Raw genomic sequence first — 20,537 nt, forward strand, 5'->3', positions numbered from 1 at the left:
TTCAATTTATTTAGCAGCATCTTTATTGCAACAAAGGTTTTGTAATAAAACGCAGCAAAACTAATGTCTCCACTTTACATGATTAAAAGCCATGGAGCTCAGGAGGGGGAGGGAGGGAGCCCAATAAACCCACTGGAGTGAGACATGCAATTTTGTTAACGCAAACAGCAGGCACTTCATGTTCTCCAATTCAACACCTGAACTTCTCCTGCGTGCAACAGCCAAGGAAAAACCGCAGGAAGAGCCCTCTGCCCCTTCCACGGGGGCACAGGGAAAGTCTCTGCAGGGTTCTGGCACTGAAGGAAACGGGCAGCCCAAGGCAGGGCCCTCACCTGGCCAATGCTTCCCTTGCTCAAACTCTGTTATTGCCTGGGCAGGGGTTGGGTGTCACAGCAGCAGCAGGACAGCCGGACACACAGACACACACAGCAGGAGCACAGCCCACTTCTCCTGGCAGGAAAAATGGGTTGGAACTTGGAGTATGAGAACTCTCCATCATTTCCTACCCAGGTTCAGGCACAGGTTCTCCAGGGTTAAAGCATTACTACACTATCCCACTCAGAAAGTTTTTCCATAGCCTATTTCCAAATGCCACTAGTAAGCAGGGAATGCATTTTCCATTCTAATAAAATGAAGTTAGTTATTTTCAAAGCTTTGCTTGGTGCTTTGAGCTCATTTTTCCATTGAATTAGAAAAAATTAAGCAGTTCCGGGCAGATACTAATTTTACTGTGTTCTGAATAAAAAGGAGGTGGGGGTGAAACCCAACAGCTCTGCACATCCCACACTGACAAGGCATCACTGGAAGCTGCACTAAAATGGGGTGAAAGAACGTGCTTTCACCAGAACAAACACAACCAAACCCAAGCACCTCAAAAGACAGGAAACTGCCTGCATCAACACGCCATAACTTCGGTATCTCAGCACTCAGATCCCCATATTTCATTTATGTTTTTAAACATATGAAGACATTCATCTCAAAGACACCTGTGCAACTAAATATCCACCATGCAAGGAAGGCTCAGTCCTGCTTCTGCTCAGAGCAGGGCAGACACAGAGCCTCTGGAAGGCAGAGGGGCCTCACAGGGACATACCAACCTCTGGTCTGGGAGCCACAGCAAAGGCTCCTCCTCACACCCTTTTGCTCCACAACCTCCCTTGCATGTGCTCCCCCAGGATCTCACCAGTTCTGCTTAAAATCTCTTACCCAAGAGATTTTTTAACATGCAGGAAGTGACCAAGTACAATCCCAAATATCTGACTGGCTGGAAACCTCCTTGAGTGACATTCCCATCTCCAGGACTGTAAGGTACAGCCTTGTCCTGCTCCTTGGCCAGGCCAACACTTCACCATATGAGGTGCAGGAATACCACTCTCCCCAAAAATAAGGATGCAAAGTCCCTCAGCACTAACACCTTCCTACCTCTGCAGTCTCGATCACAACGGGGCCTTTCTCCACTGGGGATTTAGCTGGAATCAGACTTCATCTAAGGCATCTCTTTTGCAAGAACTACAAAACTCTGGTGATAAATCCTTCCAGCACTTCCACAGGATAAGAGAGCACGGGGTCTTAAAGTGCTTAACTACAGTGAAAAGAAAAGAAAATGGTAGGAAAGAAAGAATCCATAATTCACGTTGCAAAACAGAGCAGTTACAGTATATTGTACTTTAATAGCTTTTTGATGTATATATTTTAAACAGTGGAAGGATGTATTATTAAAAATTCTATGTCAGCACTTATAATCACATCCTGCCTCAAATCCAAACCCAGCCTGGTTTACTCACATAATGTTTAGTTTTTCAGTCCCCCAGAAAAGCACTGTTTGATGAAGGCCATTTTTGTTCTGTTTTTTAAACAAAAGGATCAATTTCATCTTAAAAATCATATACATTTACATTCAAGGGTAATCACCTCTAGAAAAAGAACAAAAACACCCCAAAAAAGCAAGTTAATTTAATATTGAACAAAATATAAACAACCTTGGAAAAGGCGAATACTATCCATGGGTAATTTTATACATATATGTATATATGAACAGATATAGATATATGTATATATAATACAGCATAAACACGTTGGGAACACAATGGAATTGCAGAGGAACAGCTTATTTTTGTCTCTACCCACTGTTGTGTTGCACCTGCGCTGCTCTCTTGGTGCTGGCTGTAACACAGTCCCAGGGATGCTGCCTTGGCTTCAGCCACAATTAACCACAAAGAAAAGACATTCCTGGAGCTGGGCTCCTTCTCTGCCACGCCCTTCCCAAAATCAACCCCTTATTGACCTGCTCATGGTGTTTTAACTGATCCACTTGGGCCTGAAAACCAGCAAACAGCCCAAACCAAGACTCCCCACTGCGGAGGAAACTCCCTGCAGCCTGCTGGCTTTGGCTCCTTTGTGCATCCCAAAAACCAGATCCTGTCTCACACACGGCTTTTAGGAGTGTGGAACTGCCCCAGCTCCCCTTGCTTTGGTGCACATGCCCAGCTGTTTACTGACAAATGATGCAGTTTGATCTGATACAGCCAGACTCTGCTAAATCCCAGAGCTCTGGGATCAAGCTGAACAGTACAAAATCAAGGAAACTACAAGGCTGCAACATGTGGAGTTCTAAGAGCAGAAAGACTGATTCCAGATTTTCAGCAGATGAAAAGAAAATCATGCTCTGCTTCTCTCTAGGACCAAAACAGAAAGGAAGTTCTTGGGTTTCTAAGAAAACCATTAAAACTTATCAGAATCTCAGAGGCAAGACCCAAAGGGAGAATTTTCTGGATCAGAGAGAACAATTTTCTATGGATTTCTAACCTAAATTACCTGTTGCCAGTTAAAAGTGCCTTCACACACTTATGCTTTTCAGCCAAGCCTGCTGCTTAGTTAAAACCTCAGTAGCAAAAACACAACTGGGACTGCAATTCCTTGAGGGTTACCTGAAGCTGTACAGAAAGGGGTTCTCAAAGACAGCATCATCATCATGCACAGTAGTGCTAGAAAGGACCCAGGAACAGGGGACTGGACAGGGCATGAGCCTGGGAAATAGCCCCTCATACATGAGGAAATTCAACAGAACAGCTCATATTGCCTCACATGTAAGGTCTCCCTACACACACTATGCAGACCCTGGAATTAGAGTATTGAATGTCTACACTGTAACAGGATGCATATGCCAATATCATGCTGATGTGAGGGTGAGGAAGGAGTATTGCAAACCCAGCTCCAGAGTGAACATCAGGGAGAAATCTCAACTGGATGCACTTTGAAGCTTGTTTGAAAGTTTACAGTTTCTCATTTTTAACTTAAGTTAGTCTGCACCTCAGAATAAAAGATTGTTATGCCCATATCACAGTAAAGTATTAATTCACTTCTCCACTGAAATCAAGTACAATCAGGATAGGTTCTCAAGCTGCTGGAAGAAAAGAGAATGATTTATCCTAGGGGAGAAGGAATCAAAGAACCTGGCATCAACTGATCTTAATCCAAACTTTAAATATGTTAAGAGGCAGCTTAAAAGTCTTTCTTCTTAAAAAACAATTAACATCTAGACAGGAGATGTGTCCAACTTGTGACAACCTTCTAAAGAGTGAGACACATCGCTTTCACAAAGCATAAAAGCTATATGATAGCATTTAAAATTAATAAAAGTTGTAACCATTCAGGTAAACTCTTGCCATGTAGTGAGTAAATCATTCAGTATAATGTAATAAGATACCAAGGAACACACTGTAAAAATACATCAATTATGCCATAATTCTTCTAAAAAGTGAAGATCTGGTGCTGTAGAAGTACGTTATTTTCAGTTTCAGCTCGTTCCCCAAGAGAACACCCATGGTACAGTATTATACCACAGACATTTGATTTTATTTACAGCTTAAACTTAAAGTTTAATAACTAAAGTTATTAGACCGTACTTTAATTTCCCGTATGGCACCAAATTTACTTTTAAAAAAGTGTCTGTGAGGGTGTGTACGTGTGGCAGGCACCAGAAAGCAACGTTCCATTCTATTTTCTCTAGTTTCCTACACCTCCCTGTCTGGAGAGCAGCTTGGAGCAGAGTTCTGAGGTCAGTCACATGGCCTTCATGGCAGCGATGCGAGAGCCCAGGTTCTCCTGCAGGTAATAGAGCAGGTGCAGCTCGTAGTGCTCCCCCGACTCAGGGACCCTGATGCTGTGTCTCTCCTGAGGGTAGATCTGAAATGTAAAATAAACTCGTCAATATCCACAGGAGTTGAAGGTGCCAATAATTAAATCAGTCCCAGAGCCACATTCCAAATGTCCATGTAATGTTCCTGCATTAAGTCTGCACCTGAACTGACACACCTCATCCTCCACTGCCTGAACCCAGGAGAGCCCACTGGGATCCAGCTGTGCTGGAGAGGATCAGCCTGGCTGAGCAGAGGCAGCTCCTGGCCAGAGCACATTCCCACTTGTGCAGTGTGGTGTGGGACCCCTGGGCTCCACCTGCACTGAGCCAGCAGGGTTTAATTAAATGCAGAACCTTGTTCCATGCTGCATGAGCACTGCTGCACTGCCTTCCAGCTGCAGATCTCCTCAGGAACAGCCTAAACTGCTTATTTGCCCATTTTTATTTTTGTTATTTCATAAAATATTAACCTTTAAAAAATGCTTGGCTCAAATGCTACAATTTTACCCTAGAATTCCAAGGTGTCCAGCACAGCCATGGCACAAGCTCCAATGCTGGACTCCTTCAAGACACACACATTATTACCCTTAGACCCTGGTTCTGGCCTTACCTGTAGGTCATAGGGTTTCCCAGCTCTCACCAAAAAGCTGAGCAAAATACTGGTGTGTGCAAAGTGAACGTTCTCATCCAAGAATCCGTGCAGCAGCAGCAAACGGTTTGGTCTGGGAAAAGCAAGAGACAAACAGCTCTAGACAGCATCCCACTCATTTCACAGTCCACACACATCCCTACAAAAACACTCCCCAGAAAAGAGTGTTTGCATTGAAAGCAGTAATTTCACAGTTGTAAACTGCTCTGGATAGACACATTTCTCAAACCTGCTCCTTACTCCTCTGAAAGTTCTTCCTGCACATGCATATTATAGTCAGACATTTTATCTGAATATCTTATTTATTTCTCAGCAATGCTTCATAGCTTGGACAATATGAGGTCTTACACCTTGCTGATTTCAACTATTTGGCAAGAAAGCCCATGGCCCCGTTTTGCACTGCTGAGCCAGCCTCAGAACATACAAAAACATCCCAATTAACTGATTTTTGTTTAGATTAATGTAGTTCTAAAGTGCTAATCAAATTGAAGACATGTTTGTAATTTCTTTAGACATAAAATATACTATAAAAGGGCTTACATGAAATGGTCTGTAATTATGCAAATGTTCATTTGAATATTAAGTTTATTAGTGTTGGGTATTGTTGGGGTTTTTTTTAAATATTATTTAATGTGAGCCTTTGTGATTAGAGAAATACCAAAAACAGGGAGATAAAAATATGTCTGTGAGGCTTGAACTTTCCTGGTAGGAAAAAGAAGACAAGAGCTAGAATCAAACTCACTCAGAAGGAAACTTCTCAGCCTGCATGGCCACGGATCCCAGGTAGTAGCCCTGCTCGTTGTGCTCGGGGTGGCCCATGTAGCGCTCCGTGTAGCCCGTGTCGTAGAAAATCCACAGCGTGACGGGGGCTCCAGCTATGGCCACCTGCCAGGGCCACAGAGAGGGCACTGACAGCGCTGCCCCTGAGCTGGCAGGGACAGCACTGCCCCCTGAGCTGGGAGTGAGAGCACTGCCCCCTGAGCTGCACTGACAGCACTGCCCCTGAGCTGGGAGTGAGAGCACTGCCCCCTGAGCTGGCAGGGACAGCACTGTCCCCCGAGCTGGGAGTGACAGCACTGCCCCCTGAGCTGGCACTGACAGCGCTGCCCCCTGAGCTGCACTGACAGTACGGCCCGTGAGCTGGCAGGGAGAGCACTGCCCCCTGAGCTGGCAGGGACAGCACTGCCCCTGAGCTGGGAGTGAGCGCCCTGCCCCCTGAGCTGGGAGGGAGAGCACTGCCCCCTGAGCTGGCAGGGACAGCACTGCCCCTGAGCTGGGAGTGAGCGCCCTGCCCCCTGAGCTGGGAGGGAGAGCACTGCCCCCTGAGCTGGCAGGGACAGCACTGCCCCTGAGCTGGGAGTGAGCGCCCTGCCCCCTGAGCTGGGAGGGAGAGCACTGCCCCCTGAGCTGGCACTGACAGCGCTGCCCCCTGAGCTGCACTGACAGCGCTGCCCCCCGAGCTGGAAGTGACAGCACTGCCCCCTGAGCTGGCCATGTCCCTCCCTCCCACGGCTTCATCCCACTGTAACTGTGGAAGGAGCAAAGCAATCCTGCTGTCCCTGCCCCAGTTCACACACAGCACAGCTCAGCTATGATCCATGTGTGCTGGAAACCAGGAAGAGCCTACAGGTAAATTGGAAACAACTCTAAATATACCCCCTGCAAGGGATGCTGAGGGAAGTGCATTCTGTGAGGTTTTGTGGGTTTGGGGCCATTTGCATGTCTAACAGAAACAGCTCCCTAGGATTCCACAAACTACCCTGCACAGCTACCACCAGCTTGCAGAGAGGCTGCAGAAAAAAAACAAAAACAAACCCACCATAAAACCCCTCTGCCCCTTTGCAAGGCAGGTGCTTGTAAAGGTAAAAAAACCACAAGTGTTAAGGATTGTGGCAAACAATTATTAAACATCCCAGTAATATTAAGGTTGGACTTAAAAACACAAAGAACAAAACACATCTCAAGGGCAATAACCAGCTCTTCCCACACCTCTACCCAAAGGCAGTCTGGCTGTTTATTACAGTGATCTAAAGTCAGACAGGCACAAGAACCTCTTTCCAATACCTCTCCCCATCCTCAGGCTGTCATCCTGGATGCTTCAAAACACACTGCTGTGCAGCAGCATGGGCAATTTGATCTGGGAATAGATCAGTCTGCAAAGGAACTACTCTCAGAGCTAAAAAGAGGATGAGAAGGAGGTGTTGTTTTTCACCAGGATCGTTTCCCTTACCTGGTTCACAACACAAAGAGCTCAGCTGGCACAAAGTGGACAGCAGCTGACACAGCCCTAAGGTACCTGAGGTACCTTCTGCACAGATAAGCTGATAGGCAGAGGTACAGGAGCACAGCTAAGTCATTGCAAGCTCAGCAGTCCAACAGTTGCTAGAAAAGTAACTTCTCTCTGAAGCCACCCAGACAGAAGAGTGTTGAAGAAAACAGCCATTGCACTGTGTCCTAACTTGTCTAGAACAAACTCCAAGGTTTTTGTGCTGTCACCACCCATGGAAGTCACACAACTAAAGGAAAAATTCTGTCTGCACCACCAGAGGAAGTACTCAATGCATGAACATACCCTGAAGATATCTGACCTCTGTGTTAAAGCCATTAGGGAGAGGTAGCCTCCGTAGGACCAGCCGTGAATGCCCACACGCTCCAAGTCGATGAAGTCGTACTGTGATGCCAAATACTGCAGCCCTTCCACCTGGTCATCGATTTCTATCTGTCCCTGGCAGGGCAGAGACAAAGTTCTGTTAGTTACAGGCAAAAGTTACATTCTCAGGATTGCCCAAGGTAACCACCTTCAGAGCTTTGGTACTCAGGAGTGATCCATGCTCAGAATACAACTGCCCTGCTTCAGTGAGCTGCAAATTTCATCTGTGAGGAGTTACAGCCTTGTTATGAACCACCCTGTGTTAGGTTGTAGCTGGTTCACAACCTCAAACCATGACATTTTATCTTTCCCACATCAAGCATCTTTCCTCCCTCAACTCTCACCTATACACACTTCCTGTCCCCAAACCCCAGGAGTGTCACACAGGCAGTGCTGGGCTCCTTCAGTGCTGGTAACACTGGCACTCAAACCCATCTCTGGAGAACAGAGCCAGGCTCAGGGCCCACTTACCATTTTGTATTTAAAGGCTCCTTCAAACTTCAGCCCTCGGTGGCAGGAGCCCCTGTTGTCAATGACAACAACAACATAGCCTAAAGAGGCCAGGGTGTTCAGTCGGAAGTACTTGATTCCCTTAAACCGGTTGTTCACCAGCTGTACCTGGAACACCAGAGCAGCACAGAATCCAGAGGTCACCTCTTAATCCAATTTCAGATTTAATTTACATTTACCATCTCTTAAATGATTTAAACAATTTTATAATGTAAAGTTTTCAAGGTCCCTACTCCCTAATGCAGGATTCCCTCTCCCTGCTATGCAATAAACTCTTCTCCCAGTAAAACAAGCCATTCTGTGTCACAGGTATGAAGAGCTCAGTGAGGCAACTGGAGAGGAAGAGGAGACACAACTGGGAACAAGGACTACCTGAATCCTTTTTCTCCCAGTTCCAGCTCTGCTACTCCATACCTGTCCTCAGACAAGTGGCAGTGCCTGGATCCATGACCTGGGAACAATGAATCCTTGCAGCACCTTTGGCCAAGCATCTACTCACCAAACAGGCAAAATGCCACCTGCTGCCCTCAGCACAGAGCAGGAAGTGCTCCTGCAGGAGAGCAGTGGAGTGATCCTTGCCAGCCCATCCCACTGCTCACCAACTCACCTGAGGGCCTCCATAGATGAAGAGCACTGTGGGGTACTTCTTCCCAGGCTGCAGGTTGTGGGGCTTGTACATCATTCCATACAGTGTGAACCCCGTGGAGCTCTCAAAGGAGAACACTTCAGGGGGAATGTAATCAGGAAGAGGACCTGCCATGGGAGGGAACAGAGAGCCTGGTTTTAACAGGAATGGATGAGCAACACAGCTCTGCTGCACCACTGTCCTGTCACCAGTCCCACTGCAATCCCAGTGGAGCTCTCCCACACTTTCCACTGGGTGTGGCTGGATCCAGGCACAGACTGGCAATGCCCCAGCCCTAGGTGAGCCCTATCACATTCCCATCCCTGCTCTCCTGTGAATGACAGTGACTCTTCTCCCCTGACACAGCCATTACAGATGTCCCATCCCTTCCTAATCCCACTTAGGACTCCCTACATTAACACATGGAAAGCACAGGACATGGAGTATGCCTCAGGTAAGGAGAAATGAAAGGCAACAGAGATCCAGTAGAAGATTATAGCCCAAGAGCTGTCTCATGAAGACACGAGTAGGCAGCAGCACACACTATTTAAGAAGTGCACCTCCCTCCCCAGGAACACACTCTTTAGCAGGCACATCACACAGAGCAAGTGAGTGCACTTAAATCCCTCCCTGAACTAAAACTGGCAGGAGAAAATTGGTAATTTCCACTCTAAATTCCCTCACGGTCTGTTTATATCCATTTGTTGCTGAGCTGAAAATGTCCCTCCTGTACTTCACAGAACTCCTCACACAAACCTGAGTTTCATAGACAACACTGGTCAGCCACAACTGCAAATCTCAAGCAAGCATATGTTGGGATATCTTTTACCCTGTGATCCTGCTTGTCCTTGTCCTGTTCCTCACTCATGCCATTACCTGCAGAATCTAAAATGGTAGCCCAGAATTCCTTAGTCCTGTGAGCTGCATCATCTTCTGACCCTGTCAGCCGATATAGTGACACACAGTGGGGGTTCTTCTGATTACTGTACTTGCTGATGAACATGTCACAGTCCTGGGGAGAAAAAGAATGTGCCTCGAACTCCTTGGTGCACAGCCACAAGCAAGTGATCACTTCTTTTGCATTTAGATCTTTCAGAAGATGCTTAAGGATCGAATTAGATCAGAAATTTGAGCAATTTTGCCTCTGAAACACTACAGTCCTTAACACTCCAAACCCAAAGATACACCTGAAAATTAAAGAGCGGCATGAGGAGCTTGTCACACACCTTCTTCTGGGCCATGAATTCCTAGCTGGAACTCCACCCAGTGCTGCTCAGGCTCATCTCCTCTGGTGATTGCTCTCTAGCCCACTGCAGGCAGGGAGTCAGGCTCAAAGAGTTTCAAACAATTCATCCCAGCTCCTTTTGCCTGAAGTGAGCTAGAGAGCAACAGAACCGGGAGGTCAAATCTGCTTTCCAGGGTGGTTTTACACACTGACTGTACAACACACAGGAGGGCACAGCACAGCCTAAAACCTGCTTTTGTTATATATCAATACTGCCCTGTTTGCTGAGTGACAGGATGAGCCTGGGCTAAGGCAGAGCAGCCCAGCCAGCCCTGCAGGCACGGGTACCTGGCTGACACAGCAGGCGTGCGAGTAACCGCGCTCCGTCAGGCGCTTCACCTCCCCGGGGCTCTCGTAGTTAACAACGTACAAGTGATGCTCCAGAGGTGAGTCTTTTGTGCCTTGAAAGTACACCAGCTTTTTGGCTTCATCCACATAGATCTGTCAGGAACAAAACAAACAGCACATCCCTCAATATCCAGTTCTACCACCCCAAAGTCTCCCCCAATCCCTCCTGTCCCATTTCCATAATGGTGAGGTGGAGCCCAGCAACCTGCAAGGGATGAACCAAACAACTGTTCTCACTGTCTACAACTCTGTCAGTTTGATTCAAGTGATCAAAGAATTCACCCAGCTCAGAGCTAGAAGAGCACTGATTTGGGGACCATTCCTTCCCTCCCTGCAGTGTGTGTGACAGGATATCCATGAAGCAAGAGCAAGACTTACGTTGGATCCATGTCTGCCAAGCACTTCCCATTCCCCACTGGTAATTGCTATCTCCTCTTTGATGAGGCACTTGAAGTCACCTGCAAATAGCCAATGTACAGAGATTTTTATTTCTAAAAATATTTTATCACTTGCACAGAAAGAAAGGTTTTATACTGAACAACGGGCAGGCAAAGGAAATATGAGGTGTCAAAAACTGAGTTTTGCAAGAACTCTGCTTTCATAAAATGATTTCATTTCCCTTAGAATGAGGGAGATTTAGCAAGGAAAAGAAGCCAGATACATTCAGAGAAATCTAATCAGCCCAAGACATAATGCTATGTGGGAAAAAGACCCACAACAGTTGCATGAAGCTAGGACCTCTAGTAAAATTAGGCATATTTTTTGTGCATACAGAGGTCAGTAGGTGCCTTCAACACACACTAAGTAAATTAAGTATCACAGCATGAAACTGTGAATTTAAGAACACATGCTGTGGAAAAAACCACTCTGGGAGCTTTGCACACAGCAATTTCCTGCATCTGAGCAAGACCAAGTTCCAGCAGCGAGGAGGAAAAGCCTCACAGTATCACAGGGAGCTTGTTTCCCATCTGGTTTTTGGAAACTTTTCCCTCTAGTCCATAAGGAAGGATCAGGGTTAAAACTAAGGCACGCTGAAAACAGAATAATCCCTGTACAATTTCCAGAGGAATGACTGTGCACTGAAGTGCTTTCCTAAATAACAGCAGAAGTTTCCAATAAGACCATAATTCCTGCCAGCTGGAAGGACATTTATCTCCTCACTGGTCAGCAACAAATGCCCAATGAAAGCAGCAGTAAATTGCCCTTACTGGGAGCAGGGAGGCTTCCACAGGACCGTTTGTACTTGCTCTCCTTCAGCACCGCCGTGACCTTGTACAGGTGCCGGAAGCCTGTTTTGCACTCGGAGGCAAAAATGAACTCTATCTCATCTTCGTGGCTTTGAGGGAAGACATGGAAGATATCGTGGATCTGAGGAGACAAAGCAGTGGATTGTTGTTATCAGCAGGACTCTGGCACTGCAGTCACACAAGATATGTTCCTCCTGCTGCTCAACACAGACCACACAGTCCAGGTTGTGCAGCACTGTCCCTTACTGGGAGAAGCAGTCACACTTGGAGCCAGGGGGGTTTGCAGCCAGTGCCACATCCCTGCATCTCCAAGCTTTCTGCCAGTCTAACTCTATATTCTGGTCACCAAAATAATTAAATTTTTCTGCACCTGCCCTTCAGCTTAGACACAGAGATGGATCCAGCTCTGCAGACCTCTGTCCTGTGCTGCCTCCAAGTGAAGGATTATTCAAAGAATGATGAACTGACATCATCTTCCCACTTATCAACATGCCAGCTCTTGCTTCAAGGGACATTTTTCTTCACAGTATGAGCTGCCAGTCAAAAACCACTTCAGACAGTAAAAATAATGGAGAAAGGGAAACTCACTGCACCATCCTGAATCCAAACACTAAGGAGAGAATGTGGTATCTAAGAGAACAATATAGTGACCATTCACTGGAAGGCTTTGTGCAAATGCTCTGTGCTGAAAGATGCAACTATGTGCCAGTGATTGATGCTCCCAGGCACACCTCCAACGGGATGTCACTGCAGAGACAGGGACCTTTATGTGCAGCAGTGTGAGGAGAAGCACAGACTACAGCAGGGACCAGGCACACCCATGACTGCTCTCAGCACAGGCCCTGCAGCTCACCTCCCAGAACATCACCCCCTTAATCTGTTCCACCAGACTAGATGTAGTTCAGGAGAGGTTCAGTGTCTGTTAGCTGACTCTCAGGACTGTTCACCCAGTGCCACCTTGATCCATTTTTGTTGCCTAGAGGATATTTCACCTGGTGGCACTGCTGGTGCTAACAACTGGCACCAATAAGCTGGAGAGTGCCAGTGACACAGTGACACTGTGGGGAAGGGGCTACCTGGGAACACCCAGAGCCTGGGGCTCTGCTCCTCTGAGTTCTGCATCAACTCAAGCACAGCAGGTCTGTTTTCACATCCCAAATCTGTTCTCTGCATCCTGTTTTTTACAGCAGGAAGCACTGAATATGCACAGAACTTGCAAGATGGGATCACTCCCCTTGGCAGCACAGTAACATCAATGGTGCTCGAGTGCTACAAACTGTCAGAGAAGGCTGAAATTCAAATTCTTACATTTATCCAGATATCTGTCGTTTCTTCATAAATAATGAAAGGTGTAACAGAATCTGGTACAGCATCAATAAGTTTCTGTCTTTCCATTGCATCATCTTCTGTGGGGATGAATAATGCAGGAGGGATCAGGACTATCTGAAGCCGAGTTTGGGAGCGATCCAGCAAGATGGACCAGATGCTGTTGAGGACACAGATATTAGAGAAAATGACATGCAACCATGAGTATGGCACAGGTCTGAAAATCTCAGCAAACACTCAGTAGCACTAGGCATTTTTAGGGAGTCAAGAAAATTCAATTGCAAATTAAGTCACGTGCAAAATTTCACCCACATAAACAAATCTCTTCCATAATACAAGAACTTATTTTGCTTCATTTTAATATTGCATAAGCACTGCAAGTTCAAAAGTTTAACTCATTCTGTTCTCCCCGATTTGAATTGTGCTTCAAGGGAGAAAGAGAAAAGAAAAATCAGAGGGAATAATGAGGCAGAAAAAATTTCAATTGAAATTTCAGGGTGTTTGTGAAAATACTATTGTTAGATCTACACCTGGCAGAGAATAACACTGGCACCTAAAGGGACCAGCAGCAGCCCCTGCCATATTCTGATGGCTTTATATGTAGCTCCAACAATAATTCTGCAAAAAGCAGGATGATATAGCAAATGTGTCCCTGGATTTCTTTCAGATTTGGATGGGAAAGAAATTTAAAAGGTGAAAGCCATCTTTAGATTCAAAACCTGGAGGAGTGCACTTCTGGAAAACCATGGAAACATTTGGGTTGGAAAAGACCCTTAAGATCATCGAGTCCAACCATTCCTCCAGCACTGCTAAGCCCACCACTAAGCATGTCCCCAAGTGCCACATCTACAGAGCTTTAAAGTCCCTCCAGGGATGGTGATTCCACCACTGCCCTGGGCAGCCTGTGCCAGGGCTGGACAACCCTTTCAGTGAAACATCCTTTTGGAGAAGCTTCTGGTGAGTTAGAAACACTGTACTACATCATCTACAGGGTTAAAATGACATGCAAATGTAAGTAGCACTTACAGCAGGTTTTCTGATCAGTAAGTCTGGTCAGCAAGGATGGTCCAGTGGTTAGGGCGCTAGCCTAGGGCCTGGGGGACCTGGGCTCATTTCTCTCCTCAGCCACAGACTTCCTGCGTGACCATGGCAAGGCACTTAACCTCTCTGGGCTTCAGTTCCCCATCTGTAAAATGGGGACAATAGCACTGCACTCTCTCTCACAGGGATGCTGAGAGGACACACACATCAAAGGCTGCGAGTGCCCAAACCCAAAGCAGTAGGGCCAGGGAGCAGAGAAAGACACAAGGAGGGCTCTGGTTTGGCTTTTGGAAAAATGGTCCCCTTTGCACAAACAAGTTGGTAGCAATGTAAAAGTGAAAGCAGGCTTAAGTGGAAGAAGACAGAGACCACTACAATCTGCTTCTGACTGTATGACCCCAAACCCTCTGAGCAGAGACAGGATTAACATACGCACTATTTTCCTTCTGGCGTCCACCCAGCTCTAGCAATGTACTCTACTCCTTCAAAGAGGATCTCGAAGGGCTGAACTAGCTCTTTATCCACAACATCTGCAATCTGTTGACAAAGCAGCAATTCAGTGACACTGAGATGAACCCCCACAAGCAGTTTTTCATGCATGATGAGAGCCTGGACACAGAAGACTTTTTCTGTGCAGCTCATGCAATTTAGATTGTTCAGCCTTTGCAACACAGGGGACTGAACCCTGTCTGGAGCCAGACCCCAGCACAGCAGGAGAGCTGCACACTGCCAGGACAGCAGGGCTGGGACCAGAGAAATCTGGATGCTGCTCCCAAACCCGTCATTCATCTCTCACAACTAATTTGAACTCTCAGTTCCTCCCTGTAAAGGGGAGGTGATTTGTACCAAGCTCTTTTGTAGGATTTTCATAGATAGGTGCTGAACATCCTGCATGACACCCAGTTATCCATGTGATTCTAATCCATGAAATGCAGTGCTGCAATCTGTCCCTGGGACCAGGAACAAGTCCCAGTGGTACCCAAAGGGTCCTGAAGGCTTTCCCTGCCTTTGCTGGCTGACATCAGCATCACTATCCCAGCAGGTGACTGCTGATGGCTGAAGTAGCTCAAGAGTTGGGAGAATTCCAGTAATTTATGGCTGCTAATGTATCTATTTGATAAGATTAATTTCCCATCTGTCCAAAGATCTTGGACAGATCTGTGCTGTGGAAATTTCTGCATCTGTTTAAAACATCCCAGGGCAAAAGCAAAGTTCATCTCTTTCCATATGTTCATGCTTTTGTAAAGTGATATACTGTGTTTGCAATCCAATTTTCCCAATACCTGCAGCCAATCAAGAGATCAGTCACACAAGAAGGTCTAACCATCCAGACCTACAATCCTCTGCTCTGCAGCTGAGTTCAGACACCAGTGGTAGCGAAGAAAAGCACAGCCTTGAGAAATACTGCTGCACACTGAGTACCTGCACAGGAATGAGCCAAGGGCACTGCCCCCAGAGAAACCAGGAAGCCATCACAACCAGGAAAGTTTCTCTGTACAGAACTGGAAAATGAATTTTACAAAAAAAAAAAAAATCACAGCAATTAAATGTATTTGGCAAACAAACAGAACATAGACTTACTCTGCCTTCTGCATTGATTGTCACTTCAGAGATCTTGAAAGTGACCTTTGGATTTGCTGTACCTATAAAAACAGATGTTAACAGTCAGGCATCAATTGTTTGCTGTGCATTATTGTGGTATTACTCATACAGGACTGGAAAAGGCAAACAGCAGAATGCTCTTTGATCAAGTAGCCTCCCTGCATGTCTGAGAGACATCACAAAACCAGGCAGGGAAAAAAGAAACTGCAAATGTGAGGAGATTTAGAGGATGTAATCCTGCAAACAGTTCAACAGCCACGCTACTGCCCCAGTCAGTCTTCTCTCCTTCAGGCAGGGGATGCATTTCCAGGGTGGATGTAAATGCTCAGGAGTGACTGGGATAGCAAAGCAAGCTTTGGTTCACTGTTTGGCTGTTATTCCAAGATGGTACCTAGAAAGTGATCCAGTGCTAAAGAGCATCTGTGAAAATGAAACAACTAAAATGAAAAACCTACTGCCATCACTAGGGCCATTATGATAATAAAGCTACATATTGTTTAAGGGACTTGGGCTTTTGTTAGCTTGTTTTCTTGGCATTGAATAGATTGTGCTTCAATAGAATAGAGCCATGGCAAAACACTCTCAGAAATCTGAGTGTTCACAAACACCAAAAAACCACAAGGTGTCACCTCTTGCTTCCCAGCCTCACACTGAGCCTTTCTCTAATCTTGATACAAGTAGTAAATCAGGAAAAGCTTTTCTAGTGAATTGGGGAATTGACAAGATCTGAATGAATTCTGCAGCTTGAGAAGGTCAGCCAAACAGAAGATACTTCTCAAAAAATGAAGATTTCAGGAGTGAGGAAAGAGCAAACCACTGTTACCTGAGCAATGTGTCCTGCTGTGACTGCAAGGACATCTCAGAAGGGTTGAATTGTTCAAACTTGCCCCACACCTGACAGTGAATCAGCCCTCAGCAGGTCTGATTAAATCCCACTTCCTGCTTCCAGTGGCACTCCACTTCAAGCCTGCCCTCAGCCCTTCACTGCTGAAGCCTTCAGATCATCCACTGTGACCATCAATGTGACCACAGGTGATTTTTCTGGCAGGGTGCAGCAGGACAGATTTGCTGTTCAAAGTCCAAGGGCAGTCCTGGAGATCAGAGTCCTCCAGAAGCTGAACTGCCAGGGCACTGCCAGCAGCTAAACAGAAACCCTCCCAAAACCCCAAAAGGCTGTAATTCTGGAGCTGTTCCCTCAGAAAAACAGGGCTGTAAGGAGAATCAACTCAACATCTCAGGTCTTCCAGCACCCCAGAGAGTGGCTCAAACAGTGACAATGAGAGAGGGTTCCTGCCAACTCCTGACACCCAGAGCCCTCAGTAACCCCATGGCTGCAGTATCAGCACAGTCACCAGTGACTCACCCAGCCTCCAGAGCAGCTTCCCCAAACACATTTGCACCACCTGGACACCAATTCAAAGCCTGCTCAACACCTCTCTGCTCTAGGCTGGTAGAGTCACTGCTGTCAGGCACATGGAATAAAACAGGTGTCTTCCAGAAACAGGGATGTAAGTTCAGGGTCTCACCAGTTTTGGGGTACCGGAAGGAATCTGTTCTTCTTGTCTCCAGCATGGGTGATGTGACATGGATAATTTCCACCTCTGACTCATCGTTTTCTTCATAAAGAATTTGAAGAACTTTACCCCCATCCAGTGCTGTAAATGAATTAACATTACAGAATTACAGAACAGAATTATCACTTATTGCAGGCATCAATACTCTCTCAGGAGCCTGAGCTGATTGGAAGGTTGAAGAAAAATCCAATAAAGCCTGTGACTCATGTTTCATTAAGCAAAACACTGAGACTCCTACAACTCCCACCACTGTTGTGTGAAGGGAGGTCTCTCCCCCCAGTGCTCACAAGGCCCCTGTAACCTGCCCCCCTGATGCACAAGCTCCAAAGGAGACAATTTGCAAACTGCATAAAGACAAGCAAGAGCAAGAGAGAGCTCTGCACTGGACAGGGCCTGTCAGACACCCTGGATCCCCACACTTACTGGGCTGTGCCTTTGGGCACCACCAGTAGCCAGTGTATCTGTCAAACTCCTCCTGCAGCACAAAAGTAGCCACGCCAGCAGATTTTGGATCCTCCTCAACATTGGCCAGTTCTAAAAAAAGACACCAAAGAATTAGTTCATGATGTGCTGCAGAACCAAACCAGTTCTGCATTATCCCAAACACAGCCCAAGTTCACCCCCAGGGAATAGTTACACGATAATAAATCTGACTTCTCAGCAGATTTGTTTTCTGCTTCCAGCCTTCTCTGTTCATGTATTCAGGGAGGATTTAATCCTCTCTGACATGGCAGCTTCTTTTAGGAAAGGAAAGCCATTCTCTCTTCTTACTTCTACCTAATCAGGCCCTCAATTAGTCAAGGAAAGAAAATGTTCTCTCTACCTGAGTTCAGTGAATTGGAAGTACAACTTTCAAGAAAATCAAACCCCCAAACCTTTCTGAACAACTGAAACTGAAAACATGAACATTCAGAAAAATGAAAGCATCAATATTTCATTCACTGTACGAACCAAAAGTAACAGACTTACATAACATCTCAACATGATGACATATCCATAGGGCTTCAATATTTTTCCTGTTACCCTGGAGGTAACTTAGCAGCACTCCATAAATAATTATCATCTGAGAAGGAGTCATTGCTACAGTTTATTTTTACTGTACTTACATAATATTTTAATATTAAGCATTTAAATAGTCTAAAGCCTTATTATGAAGTGTCAGAAATTTCAATTGACTAAAATTTAAATTATATAGTTTAAATACAAAATGAAATTGATTTTAGAAGTGTTTTATCCACAATTTCCCATTTTCTTTCTTTAATAATAAATAAATAAATGCCTAAAACAGAGTTAAAGAGGGTAAGAAGTAAGAACCTAAGTTATTGAGTATGAGGGGCAAGCAGAAGCCCCAGTGCTATTCAGAAATGGCCTAAATTGTTCCTAAAAGTCTCTGCAGCCTGATTTCACTGACAGAAACTTTCCTCCAGCTCTATTCCACCCACAGCTCCTCCACACAAAAAAGGCTGTTCCAGTGAAAAGCAATGTGCTGTGTTTCAGAAGAGCCCTTCCATATGTACCCAACAAACAACTCGTTCTGCCAGATTGCACAGTGCAGGGAAAAGAACCATCCCACAGTATCTGCACTACAGGAAGTCTATAAATGTGACAAACAAGGTGGAAAACAGTGGCCATTACCCCCATTTCAGGAGAACCTTTAGTGCCATTGCTCAATGCAGTCTAGCAAGAACAAGTGCAGAGGAGGCAGAGGAATTGAATTCAGGATGCATTACCATTGTGCACAAACGTCAGCCTCCTTTCTTCCCTGGATTCTATATTAGATATCCAGATGTCATTGCAATGGATAAATGCAATCCAATTTGGATCAGCTGGACAAAGCTTGGGATCCATCCGGATATTTGGACAACTGGTCTCTACCAGAATGGGTCTTAAAGGCTGTTGCTATTTGGAATTAAAAAGAAAAAGAGACACAGTAAGGTATAACACAGAACACATCCCCTGAGTAACCTGGATTTCAGAAGACCACACTAGTGTGGACACTGACTTCCAATACATGTTTAGAGAGGAATCTACCCCCTTTACACACAGAAAAATACTATGCAGATATTTTATAGGGAAAGTTGTGCCTCTACCATGGTCCCACCAGGCCTCTTTCCCCTGAGCTGAGGATCAACCTCAAATCAGAGGGCAGCTTGTGTAGAGAAGCCTGGCACTCCCTTAAAAACCTAAAGGGGCTGGCAGAACATGAAACCTTGTCCTCCAAAAGCAACTCAAGATACAGTAAATTACCCCGACAACAGGGTTAGACAAACAGCAGGCATCTATTATAATAATAAATTATTTCAGCTTTAAAGGCCAGCTTCAGCACCAGCAGAGTGAACGCTGCTTGTTCTTGCACGTACAGTCAAATGGTGTAAAAATGGTGTAAACATCCATCACTGACCATGGAACAGTGATCTGGAGACTGCAGCCCAGGGACAAAAGCTGTCTCTGATGTGATGTCTGACTCCATGAAAATACACGGAGCCTTTTGTTGCTTTTTATGGACACTGCTAGTCATGACAAATCAAACAATGTGGTGTCCTGCCCTGCTGCCACAATTTTACCATTTCTTATAGCCTTGCATCTGAGTTTCTACAACCATGGAAACACACCCCTGTGGATAACCCTGTTTCCAGGGTTATCAAGGTCACTTCCTGTGCCAGAGCAATAACTGCTGATGGCCTGCTCTTTGCTCTCACTCCAAGCCAAAGGAGGTCCTTGCCAGAGCAAAGTCCTGCGGAGAGACAGAGGATGAGTAAACTCACGGTGAATCCATGGGGGCCTCCATCCTTCACGTGGTAAATGCCACTGCCTGCCTGGAACAGGAAGGTGCCGCTCTCTCTGTGGTAATCGTAGGAGGCGATCCCCACGGTGCCGATCCGCTTCCTCTCCCGCAGCAGCTCCTCTTCCCGGGAGTACATCCCGTAGTCCAGGATGGCCTGAAAACAGCAGAGAAGCCAATCAACACCTCTGCTCTGCGTGCCTTGCCCTGCTTGCAGGAGCAGATGGCTGAGCAGACATGCTCCTCCTCCGGAATCCTGCTGCCGGCTGGAAGCCCACTCCTGCTTTCCCTCTGCCATCAGCACTCGTGGGTGTAGGCCACGATCAGATCCCACACAACTGTAAACTGACAGCCACTCCTCCCATAGCAGGGCCAGCAGTATTCCCAACACTCCCTGGTATAAGAGAGCTCAGACTGAGGGTCTGTTATTTCTAGAATCTGCAGGAGAGGCTCTGCTCACTTTCACAGACACGCAGTGACTGGTCTGGTGGGAGGAGAGCACAGCCGGAGTTTCACGTCTGGCTGACAGCCCTGGGAAATAACATGGGGAAAAATCCACCTCATTCCATGTGGGGTTTGTCCCACCTCCTCCAGCCTGCCATGGTGCATGGGATGGGATGGTGCAGGCTTGCTGTGTGCAGCAGGGAAAAGGGAATCCACATCCCAGTGAGTGGGAAAGGGATCCTCTGCTCCAGCATGAGTCACGGAGCCACTGACTGATCCTTGGGGGAATCATCACTTCTCCTGCAAGACAGCAGGG

At 46.2% G+C, this 20,537-nt stretch overlaps 1 protein-coding gene across 8 annotated transcripts in view; it reads right to left on the reverse strand.

Moving 5' to 3' along the window:
* Nucleotides 1-20,537, reverse strand: part of DPP8 (dipeptidyl peptidase 8) — a 26,635-nt gene continuing 6,098 nt past the window's right edge. For 4 of the 8 annotated variants that reach the window (XM_039723608.1, XM_039723606.1, XM_039723605.1 and 1 more), the window contains exons 4-20: nucleotides 19,761-19,934; nucleotides 18,726-18,894; nucleotides 17,419-17,529; nucleotides 16,948-17,076; nucleotides 15,401-15,462; nucleotides 14,256-14,356; nucleotides 12,761-12,938; nucleotides 11,414-11,573; nucleotides 10,584-10,663; nucleotides 10,146-10,298; nucleotides 9,449-9,584; nucleotides 8,555-8,700; nucleotides 7,909-8,055; nucleotides 7,360-7,512; nucleotides 5,530-5,672; nucleotides 4,749-4,860; nucleotides 3,839-4,185 (exon numbers count right to left, since the gene is read on the reverse strand). In XM_039723608.1, the coding sequence (XP_039579542.1) occupies nucleotides 4,063-4,185; nucleotides 4,749-4,860; nucleotides 5,530-5,672; nucleotides 7,360-7,512; nucleotides 7,909-8,055; nucleotides 8,555-8,700; nucleotides 9,449-9,584; nucleotides 10,146-10,298; nucleotides 10,584-10,663; nucleotides 11,414-11,573; nucleotides 12,761-12,938; nucleotides 14,256-14,356; nucleotides 15,401-15,462; nucleotides 16,948-17,076; nucleotides 17,419-17,529; nucleotides 18,726-18,894; nucleotides 19,761-19,934 (2,277 nt within the window). In that variant the 3' untranslated portion in view covers nucleotides 3,839-4,062. Of the gene's footprint in view, nucleotides 4,186-4,748; nucleotides 4,861-5,529; nucleotides 5,673-7,359; nucleotides 7,513-7,908; nucleotides 8,056-8,554; nucleotides 8,701-9,448; nucleotides 9,585-10,145; nucleotides 10,299-10,583; nucleotides 10,664-11,413; nucleotides 11,574-12,760; nucleotides 12,939-13,828; nucleotides 13,965-14,251; nucleotides 14,357-15,400; nucleotides 15,463-16,947; nucleotides 17,077-17,418; nucleotides 17,530-18,725; nucleotides 18,895-19,760; nucleotides 19,935-20,537 lie in introns of those variants that run through there. The other 4 variants (XM_039723607.1, XM_039723610.1, XM_039723613.1 and 1 more) reach the window with 4 other exon arrangements.

This window comes from Passer montanus, unplaced genomic scaffold (assembly GCF_014805655.1).
Source record: "Passer montanus isolate IOZ18808 unplaced genomic scaffold, ASM1480565v1 scaffold5, whole genome shotgun sequence".
NCBI lineage: Eukaryota > Metazoa > Chordata > Aves > Passeriformes > Passeridae > Passer > Passer montanus.